Here is a 12,174-nt window from a genome sequence, read left to right as displayed (position 1 = left end):
GAAACTGGAATACCTTTATTTTAAACTTTTCGTTCTATTTATACTAGTCTGTTCCCTAGAGATTCATAGGGAACCATAGTTACAATAATTTGTTTGCACCAACATGCGTGTGTTGTTATTCATCTCATCGATTACTTCGATGAGACGAATCTCAACACTCCTCCTCAACACACGCTGTTCTCAGTTATCCAGCTGCAATCTCTCCGGTGGCTCCTCCTGAAGTGGCTACTCCTCCTCGACACACACCGAACCTTATCGCCTTCAGCACGACTAGGTTTCGCTCTACGACCTTCCACTGGTTTCGCCCGACGACCATTTCCTGGCTCACTCGACGACAACCTGCCTTCGGTTCGCTCGACGACAACCTCCCGTCGGCTTGGCGCTCCTTGCAGTCCGTAGCCCATTCTCAAGGCTTTTCGCGTTCCCAGCGGCCTGACGACCCTCTTCGGATTCCCGGCTCGACCACCTCCAACGGATTCCCGGCTCGTGTTGGACAGGGAGCACTTTCGGAATGGAAAGGAGAGACAAAACAACCAACACGTTCTGTGGTTAAAACTGGAATACCTTTATTTTAAACTTTTCGTTCTATTTATACTAGTCTGTTCCCTAGAGATTCATAGGGAACCATAGTTACAATAATTTGTTTGCACCAACATGCGTGTGTTGTTATTCATCTCATCGATTACTTCGATGAGACGAATCTCAACACTCCTCCTCAACACACGCTGTTCTCAGTTATCCAACTGCAATCTCTCCGGTGGCTCCTCCTGAAGTGGCTACTCCTCCTCGACACACACCGAACCTTATCGCCTTCAGCACGACTAGGTTTCGCTCTACGACCTTCCACTGGTTTCGCCCGACGACCATTTCCTGGCTCACTCGACGACAACCTGCCTTCGGTTCGCTCGACGACAACCTCCCGTCGGCTTGGCGCTCCTTGCAGTCCGTAGCCCATTCTCAAGGCTTTTCGCGTTCCCAGCGGCCTGACGACCCTCTTCGGATTCCCGGCTCGACCACCTCCAACGGATTCCCGGCTCGACCACCACCAACGGATTCCAGGTTCGACACCTCCGCACGGATTCCCGGTTCGACTGCCTTCCAATTGGATACCAGGTTAAACAACCTTCCAATTGGATCCCTTGCTCGACACACTTTTCGTTCTATTTATACTAGTCTGTTCCCTAGAGATTCATAGGGAACCATAGTTACAATAATTTGTTTGCACCAACATGCGTGTGTTGTTATTCATCTCATCGATTACTTCGATGAGACGAATCTCAACACCCAAAAGCAATAAGAAGAAGCCGAGTCAGCAACGGTGTGAAACTCGGGCCAAACTCGGTTGGCATTTAGGAATCTCGTACCCTGGCAGCCCGATTCCTCCTTGGTCAAAAGTAACACCTACCTGTCAGTGCTGAAATCCCACCTACAAAGGTCGTGGGTGAGTATTTGAAATCCCACACAAAAATCGCATACACACCAAAAGTAAAAATTGTAAATTAGTAAATAAGAAGTAGGGAGCCAGAAGAATTGGATAATAATATAAACTAGAAGTAACTATAAACAGTCCGTCTTTTGCCTTCAGTTCAAAAGCGCCCGAAAGGCAGGCAATTTCTTCTACTCAAGCTGTTGTCGTTGCGTGCAAGTTTTTGGATTAGACCGCGTCAATAACGATAAAATTATTCAATTAAATGTACTTTGGCCTTCTGCGTAACGAGATTACATTTTCACGGGATTCAAGATCGAGTGCGTTGACGTCTTGTTTTAAAACCCTATCCTAAACCGGGGAAACGATTGTTCGAGCCACTTATTCCGCACCCGCCTTGTGAAAGGGTCTTGGCCGGCATTTCAACCCGTGTCAGCAATCTTCCATTCTGGAAGTGGCGCCCTTAAATAAATTGCTGGCATTGATGGTGAGACAATAACAATCCGTTACATTTTTACACCAACTTATTCTGGCTTTACCAGCATTCGACCACTAAAACACATTATTGTACCAGGGCTTCGTTGAATTTTGCACTGCGCAAGTGAAAAACAGATCACACCGCCAGCCATTTTTCTTTGCTTTTCTATCAAGCACTATTTTTCGAATAAAAATAAATAAATCCCGGCTAGCTGCTCTCAAAACATCACATATAAATATACTTTTCTTCACTATATCCTTTTCAATGTACAAAGTTCAATCCACAATTAAAAATTTGAAGTAGTTATGAGAACGCGAGACGGAGCGCGCTACCGAAAAAAACACGACCGTATTCGTCCAAGGCCAACTGCGAACTCTCAAAAAGTGTTTAAGAACATCGTATTTTGTTGTAATATTCAAGTCTTATATAGAAGAACATACCAAATAACACCAGGTTGCTTACCCCTGTGATATGATATGGAAAATTATTTCGGTATCGATTTTCGACTGTTAAATATGTTTTTTCGGGGTGAATTTTTCGGCTATCAGTCAACTTAAATAGCAAAGACGACTATTTATTTAAGATCCAACGTTTCGACCCTTATAGGATCATCATTAGGGACGAAAAAATGTCGTCTTTTTGTTTTGGATTGATTCGGCTGATCAGATAAAGCTGTCTTGTATATTGTGTACAAAGTTCTGCGGTTGAAAAACCGTTTTGTCCTACAATTTTTGGATTTATATTCACTAGCATCTGAAAGTTGTCACACAGTTTTCACTTTCACTTTCCAACTGATTTTTTATCTGATCACGACGAGTGTGTATTAGGTGGTGTCTATTACATGTTGTTGGGTGTGTGTTTCTGTATTTGTGTTTTTATGTTGTGATTTAATTTTTCTGTTACATATTGTTCTAAAAATACATACGGAAATATTTTTAGAACAATATGTAACATAAGAAAAATTAAATCACATCATAAAAACACAAATACAGAAACACACACCCAACAACATGTAATAGACACCACCTAATACACACTCGTCGTGATCAGATAAAAAATCAGTTGGAAAGTGAAAGTGAAAACTGTGTGACAACTTTCAGATGCTGGTGAATATAAATCCAAAAATTGTAGGACAAAACGGTTTTTCAACCGCAACACTTTGTACACAATATACAAGACAGCTTTATCTGATCAGCCGAATCAATCCAAAACAAAAAGACGACATTTTTTCGTCCCTGATGATGATCCTATAAGGATCGAAACGTTGGATCTTAAATAAATAGTCGTCTTTGCTATTTAAGTTGACTGATAGCCGAAAAATTCACCCCGAAAGAAGAAAATTATTTCTGGATTCTATTGATTTATGTTGATGAATCAAAAAAAAAATCATAATGGGGAAAAGTGACCAACGATTTAAACGATAAATTTTATAATCATCATATAATCGAATACGATAAAGCCGCGGCTGAAGCGATGAACAACGTAGGAGTTGCTCCAGTCAACATTGTACTCATCCAATCCAATCGAAATTATTTAACGTTTAAAAAAGTCCTTCGTCCCATCTCCCACCTCGTTACTGTATGCAATGATGCAACGTAAACATTTACTGCTCCTCGCCGGCATTTGAATGTAACACGACTAACGAAAAAAAAACCCGTTCCGGATGTGACCGGGAAACTGTTCTGTTCCTGTTTCTGTTTCTTCCGCAAACACACAGGTGTGGGCTACGCAATCTGCCTGATCGACATTTATATGGGCATGTACTACAACACGATTATTGGCTGGGCGGTTTATTATCTGTTCGCTTCATTTACCACGGAACTGCCCTGGACCAAATGCGGTAATTTATGGAACACCGAGGCCTGCACACCGGTCACATCGTTGGCCAATCTGACCCGTCTCGACGCGGCCAGAAGCACCATGGAATCGATTACAAATGCAACGACGCTGACGACGACGACGTCAATTGTGGGGGCCTTCGGAAACTTTACGACCCTGGCGGGACTCAATCGGACCGGATCGACGGCTACGACGGTCATCGGCGGGTTGCTGGGGAATGTCACTTCGACTGTGGCCAGCGTCGTTGCGGCTACTGGCGCGGGAGCTGCCCACGCCGTCCCGGAAATGGTTCGAACAAGTCCGGCGAGGGAGTTTTTCGAGTAAGTCCTACCTATGTACCCCTATTATTCTCTTTGTAAATTTTTCAAGTTTACGACGCGGTTTCGATTTTAACGATGGCCGAGTGACAAATCCGGACAAAATCTCCCATTCGAAAACATTACTTGTTGTGTTGTTAATACGATTCTATGACGCTGATTTTACGATCGAACAAAAATCGAATGACCACCCGTCGTCATCATAACACATCATCATCATCGTCTTCTTGAATCCTCTCCTCTCAATCCACAGGCGCCAGGTTCTAGAGCAGTACAAATCGGACGGGCTGAACTTTATGGGTCCGGTGAAGCCTTCGTTGGCCCTCTGCGTCTTCGGGGTGTTCGTGTTGGTGTATTTCTCGCTGTGGAAAGGTGTTCGGAGTGCCGGAAAGGTAGTGTGGGTGACGGCCTTGGCTCCCTATGTGGTCCTGTTGATTCTGCTGTTCCGTGGAGTGACGTTACCTGGGGCGGCCGAGGGAATCCGGTACTACCTAACACCGGAGTGGCATAAGCTGAAAAATTCTAGGGTAAGAATCGATGATCAAAAATAAGAGACAAAAATGTATACAAATGACGAATGTGACAAAAAATGACTAGAATGACAAAAATGGCAGAAATCACAAAGATAAAAATTTCAAAAAACATCATATAAAAATAACAAAAATGAAAAAACGACAAAAAAGACAAAAATGAAAAAACGACAAAAAAGACAAAATGACAAAAATGACAAAAATGACAAAAATGACAAAAATGACAAAAATGACAAAAATGACAAAAATGACAAAAATGACAAAAATGACAAAAATGACAAAAATGACAAAAATGACAAAAATGACAAAAATGACAAAAATGACAAAAATGACAAAAATGACAAAAATGACAAAAATGACAAAAATGACAAAAATGACAAAAATGACAAAAATGACAAAAATGACAAAAATGACAAAAATGACAAAAATGACAAAAATGACAAAAATGACAAAAATGACAAAAATGACAAAAATGACAAAAATGACAAAAATGACAAAAATGACAAAAATGACAAAAATGACAAAAATGACAAAAATGACAAAAATGACAAAAATGACAAAAATGACAAAAATGACAAAAATGACAAAAATGACAAAAATGACAAAAATGACAAAAATGACAAAAATGACAAAAATGACAAAAATGACAAAAATGACAAAAATGACAAAAATGACAAAAATGACAAAAATGACAAAAATGACAAAAATGACAAAAATGACAAAAATGACAAAAATGACAAAAATGACAAAAATGACAAAAATGACAAAAATGACAAAAATGACAAAAATGACAAAAATGACAAAAATGACAAAAATGACAAAAATGACAAAAATGACAAAAATGACAAAAATGACAAAAATGACAAAAATGACAAAAATGACAAAAATGACAAAAATGACAAAAATGACAAAAATGACAAAAATGACAAAAATGACAAAAATGACAAAAATGACAAAAATGACAAAAATGACAAAAATGACAAAAATGACAAAAATGACAAAAATGACAAAAATGACAAAAATGACAAAAATGACAAAAATGACAAAAATGACAAAAATGACAAAAATGACAAAAATGACAAAAAATGACAAAAATGACAAAAATGACAAAAATGACAAAAATGACAAAAATGACAAAAATGACAAAAATGACAAAAATGACAAAAATGACAAAAATGACAAAAATGACAAAAATGACAAAAATGACAAAAATGACAAAAATGACAAAAATGACAAAAATGACAAAAATGACAAAAATGACAAAAATGACAAAAATGACAAAAATGACAAAAATGACAAAAATGACAAAAATGACAAAAATGACAAAAATGACAAAAATGACAAAAATGACAAAAATGACAAAAATGACAAAAATGACAAAAATGACAAAAATGACAAAAATGACAAAAATGACAAAAATGACAAAAATGACAAAAATGACAAAAATGACAAAAATGACAAAAATGACAAAAATGACAAAAATGACAAAAATGACAAAAATGACAAAAATGACAAAAATGACAAAAATGACAAAAATGACAAAAATGACAAAAATGACAAAAATGACAAAAATGACAAAAATGACAAAAATGACAAAAATGACAAAAATGACAAAAATGACAAAAATGACAAAAATGACAAAAATGACAAAAAGGACAAAAATGACAAAAATGACAAAAATGACAAAAATGACAAAAATGACAAAAATGACAAAAATGACAAAAATGACAAAAATGACAAAAATGACAAAAATGACAAAAATGACAAAAATGACAAAAATGACAAAAATGACAAAAATGACAAAAATGACAAAAATGACAAAAATGACAAAAATGACAAAAATGACAAAAATGACAAAAATGACAAAAATGACAAAAATGACAAAAATGACAAAAATGACAAAAATGACAAAAATGACAAAAATGACAAAAATGACAAAAATGACAAAAATGACAAAAATGACAAAAATGACAAAAATGACAAAAATGACAAAAATGACAAAAATGACAAAAATGACAAAAATGACAAAAATGACAAAAATGACAAAAATGACAAACATGACAAACATGACAAAAATGATAAAAAATTACATTTTGAACTTTTTTGACATTTTTGACATTTTTGACATTTTTAACATTTTTGACATTTTTGACATTTTTGACATTTTGACATATTTGACATTTTTGATGTCAAAAAATTGACATTTTTGACATTTTTGACATTTTTGACATTTTTGACATTTTTGACATTTTTGACATTTTTGACATTTTTGACATTTTTGACATTTTTGACATTTTTGACATTTTTGACATTTTTGACATTTTTGACATTTTTGACATTTTTGACATTTTTGACATTTTTGACATTTTTGACATTTTTGACATTTTTGTCATTTTCGACATTTATGACATTTTTGACATTTTTGACATTTTTGACATTTTTGACATTTTTGACATTTTTGACATTTTTGACATTTTTGACATTTTTGACATTTTTGACATTTTTGACATTTTTGACATTTTTGACATTTTTGACATTTTTGACATTTTTGACATTTTTGACATTTTTGACATTTTTGACATTTTTGACATTTTTGACATTTTTGACATTTTTGACATTTTTGACATTTTTGACATTTTTGACATTTTTGACATTTTTGACATTTTTAACATTTTTGACATTTTTGACATTTTTGACATTGTTGACATTTTTGACATTTTTGACATTTTTGACATTTTTGACATTTTTGACAATTTTGACATTTTTGACATTTTTGTCATTTTTGACATTTTTGACATTTTTGACATTTTTGAAATTTTTGACATTTCTGACATTTTTGACATTTTTGACATTTTTTACATTTTTGACATTTTTGACATTTTTGACATTTTTGACATTTTTGACATTTTTGACATTTTTAACATATTTGACGTTTTTGACATTTTTGACATTTTTGACATTTTAAACATTTCTGATATTTTAGACATTTTTGATATTTTTGACATTTCTGCAATTTGTGACGTTTTTAAAACTTTTGACATTTTTGGCATTTCTGACATTTTGATGTTTTTGACATTTATGTCAGTTTTGACATTGTTCATATTTTTGTCCTTTTTGATATTCTTGGCATTTTTGAAATTTTTGACATTTTTGATATTTTTGACATTTCAACATTTTTGACATTTTTTTTCATTTTTGGAGTTTTTGAAATTATTGAAGTTTTTTGCATTTTTTATATTTCTTATATTTTTTATCTATTTGACATTTTTTAATTTTTTTTTTGATATTTATAAGTTTTTTTTCTTTTTTTACATTTTGTGAGATTTTTGATATTTTCTAAATTTTTGACATTTTTGACATGACTGACATTTTGGAAATTTGGGACATTTCTGGCATTGGCATTTTTTGCATTTTGAAATTTCTGACTCTTTTGACATTTTTGATATTTTGGCCTATTTGACTCATCTGACATATTGACATTTTAATGTTTTTGAAATTTTGGTCATTTCTGTCAGTTTTGACATTTTTTATATTTTTGTCATTTTTTCATTTACTTGACATATTTGAAATTTTCAATATTTTTGACATTTCAACATTTTAGATGTATTCTGTACATATTTTACAATATTGCCATTATTTACATTTTTAATAATTTGACCATTTCTGTAATTTTCGACATATTCCACATTTTTGACATTTATGATGTTTTTTACATTTTTTTTTAAAGTTTTGTTATTTTTGACGTTTTTGTTATTCTTGTTATTTTCACATATTTATCTATATTTGACATTTTTGACATTTTTTGACATTTTTTGACATTTTTGACATTTTTTTTCTTAATTTTACATTTTTGACATTTTTGACATTTTCAAAATATTTGACACTTTCGACATCATGACATTTTGGACTTTTTGGACATTTCTGAAATTTTAAACAATTTTGATATTTTTGACATTTCTGCATTGGTCGTTTCTAAAACTTTTGACATTTTGACGTTTCTGACATTTTCGACATTTTTGTCATTTTTGACGTTTTTGTCATTTTTGATATATTTTACATTTTTTACATTTTTGTTATTTTCGCCTTTTTTGACAGTTTTGACATTTTTGAATTTTTTTTTAATTTTTGATGTTAATGACATTATTGACATACGTGACAAAATTGACATTTATGATATTATTGACATTTTTGAATGTTTTGATTGTTTTGTTAGTTTTGATATTTATGACATTTTTAACATTTTGGGTATTAATGAAATTTTCAACATTTCTGATATTTTTGACATTTCTGAAATTTTTCACATTTTTTACATTTTTTTAGCTTTTGTCTTTTTTTACATTTTTGATATTTTTAACATTTGTAACATTTGACATTTTTGAAATTTTTTACATTTTTGTTATTTTAGACATTTTTGAACATTTTACATTTTTGACTTTTTTTATCTTTTTGTCATTTTAGACGTTGTTGACATTTTTGTCATTTTTGACAATTTTTAACATTTTTGAAATTTTTACATTTTTGACATTTTTGTCATTTTTGACATTCTTAACATTTTTTACTTTTTTAATATTTTTGACATTTTTGCCTTCTTTGAAATTTTTGACATTTTTGTCATTTTTGACATTTTTAACATTTTTGACATTTTTGATATTTTTTATATTTTTGGAAATTTTTGACAATGTGGACATTTTTAACAGTTTTGACATTTTTGGCATTTTTGTCATTTTTGACATTGTTGAAATTTTCGATATTTCTGTCATTTTTGACGTTTTTGAAATTCTCTACATTTCAAATGCATTCTGCTTGACTTTTTAAAGTTCAGCTTTTAATAAAAACGCATTCTACCTTGTGGGAAATACGTTTTATCGCACACTCATTTTTCACATTCATTTTCAGCTGAACAGATGATTGATAATTCTAATTCTAATTAATCTGGTCGTTTTGAACTATAAGGTAGTTGATTTTGCTGTATTTTTCATATCTGATATAGATTTCTTTACTACGCACTTGATGTTATCTAATGATAACAAACAATAAAATGATTGAAAACATAAAATTTATTAAAGTTCATGTTTGTAGCAAGGTTGCAGAAAAATATGTAATGTCACAGAATTTTGAGCAAATTACAGAATCTGTGTACCAGAACACAGAATTTTTAGAATATTGACAGATTTCATAGATTTTTTAAATTTCATACGTATTTTCACAATGTGAATTTTTGATGTCAATATAACTTTAGAATTTCAAAGTGTTGATTGCATAAATATGATAAGATTATTAAGGTTAATTTTGCTCAAGTAGAATGTAAAAAAGATCAATTTTTTTATGATTTTTCAATGAACATAAGGAAATATTGTCACAGAAAACCATCAAAGAATTGTTGGGTGAAATTACAGGAAACCAGGTAGGTTTGTAGGAGGAACATTTGTTAACGGAAATTGAAACATTCAATTAATTGTTGAGTCACATGGAGTTTCCAGAATTTTCGAGTAACCTATCTTAATGAATATTTAATATTGTTGCACGTGTTTACAGCTTACGAATATGAAATGAGCCGAATTGTCGACAATTTTGGTAGATATGTTAAGTAATCTGATAGATTTTCAATAGGATTCAGGTCAAGAATAAGGGCTGAAGATTTTTCTGACACTTAGGAAAACCAAAAAAGTTAAACGTTTTTTGTTGAAAAGATCTGAGAACTATGGTATCAGAAAAACACCTGAAATGTAACCGAATCACCAACTTATTGAGACAATAAGCTCATTTGTTCAGAAATCCCTGAATATTCTGGATCTGGCTTGATTCTTGAATTTATAAGGATCAAAACATTCTGTATACTACAGAAAAAAGGTAACCCGTCTCAGTCTTACTTTAAAACAAATTGAAGTAAGAATGGCCTTCGATGAAAAGAAATATTATCTTGATAGTTCAGACTGCGCATAGTTTAGTTACAAGATTATCGAAAAGATCTTAAATCGCTTCAGAGGAAGCAGTCTTTTGGTTTGGATAGCATTCGCTCTTTGAACATAAATTTTTATAGATTTTATATTTTTAATTCCTTGTTTTTATTAAAAAAAAAAACATCAAGTGTTTAAACGATATTTCACCTCAAAATGTCCCTTTCAATCTATTTCAGCTATGAAGTATACAGCAAAATCGACTTATAGTCCTATATGAACGATGTGTTTGCTGCACTGTATTAGCATATTGAAGACTTGAAAAAAATCATACATCTAACTCCTTATCTTACTTTATACTCCAGGTATGGATCGATGCCGCCTCGCAGATATTCTTCTCCCTCGGTCCCGGATTTGGGACCCTGCTGGCCCTCTCGAGCTACAACAAGTTCAACAACAACTGCTATCGTGACGCTCTGCTAACAAGCAGTATCAACTGTTTGACCAGCTTCCTGGCTGGGTTTGTGATCTTTTCCGTTCTCGGGTACATGGCCCAGGTGCAGAACAAATCGATCGAGGACGTCGGCCTGGAAGGACCGGGACTGGTGTTTATCGTCTATCCGGAAGCGATTGCCATGATGAAGGGATCGGTGTTTTGGTCGATCATCTTCTTCCTGATGTTGATCACGCTTGGGCTGGACAGTACTTTCGGTGGACTGGAGGCCATGATAACGGCCCTGTGCGACGAGTATCCGAGGACAATTGGACGGCGAAGAGAGCTGTTTGTTCTGATCCTGCTGGGACTGATCTACATTTGTGCACTACCGACCATGACCTATGTGAGTATACCTGGGACTGTTTTAAAATAATCTTTTAATTTTTTAACCACATATTTTTATTTCTGTTTTGATAAAAAAAAAAATTAGAAATCTATTTTATTAAACCTTCTAACATACTTTTGTCAGTGAATTGTTCTGAAATTTGTAATTGCATTTCATTGAAATTGAACAAAATTAGAATGGAATTGATAGTTTGAGATTTCACAATGATGTTTAAAAACAAAATGTTACCTTACGAGGAATAACTCGAGAAGAAAGGGAAAATTTATTTGACTTCACTTCTGATTCAAAATAAAACCGAGTTTCAGTCCTATTCAATGAACTTCCGGTTCCGAGACAAACTTCCGACGAACAAGCTTCCAGTTTACCAGCCTAAGAAATCGTTCTTGAATTTCCAAATCCTATAATACATATTTACACCAGAACGCGTTTAACAGCTGATGAATGTTTCATGAGAAAGAGAGAGAGCGAGTGGGCTGGCTTAGGGTTCCTTTTTATCATATGTGACCGACCATTTGCTAGGAAATAGACCTAGTATTTTTCTTCCAATGTTGATAAATGGTCCATCGCTTAGTCTTGTCGAGCCTACATCTTGTGTACCCCGAATTCCGATGGGTAACATATAATGTTAAAATATGGAGGGAATCCAACGTTAAAAGTATAATTTATGAAAAGGAAAGCTTTTACATGAGAAGTTTTATTTTAGCATGCTTTAACTGTTGTTTTCCAATTTCTAACATTATAATTTCCATTCTTTGAAACTTAATCTTTTTTTTTATTTCTCTTGTGCAAAGAAAAATACAAAAAGAAACGATTAGCAATTCTGCAGGCTTATCTTTTAGGGCAAA

The 12,174-nt window shown here is 33.1% G+C and overlaps 1 protein-coding gene across 1 annotated transcript in view; it reads left to right on the top strand.

The window, feature by feature from the left end:
• LOC129743520 (sodium-dependent serotonin transporter-like) overlaps positions 1 to 11,356 on the top strand; it is a 90,439-nt gene extending 79,083 nt beyond the window's left edge. Inside the window, exons 3-5 of the mRNA XM_055735557.1 lie at positions 3,622 to 4,063; positions 4,314 to 4,587; positions 10,853 to 11,356. Coding sequence (XP_055591532.1) covers positions 3,622 to 4,063; positions 4,314 to 4,587; positions 10,853 to 11,356 — 1,220 coding nt within the window. The remainder of the gene's footprint in view (positions 1 to 3,621; positions 4,064 to 4,313; positions 4,588 to 10,852) is intronic.
• Positions 11,357 to 12,174: the final 818 nt, after the last annotated feature.

Source organism: Uranotaenia lowii, chromosome 2 (genome assembly GCF_029784155.1).
Source record: "Uranotaenia lowii strain MFRU-FL chromosome 2, ASM2978415v1, whole genome shotgun sequence".
Taxonomy (NCBI): Eukaryota; Metazoa; Arthropoda; class Insecta; order Diptera; family Culicidae; genus Uranotaenia; species Uranotaenia lowii.
This window is presented reverse-complemented; position numbering and strand designations above follow the sequence as displayed.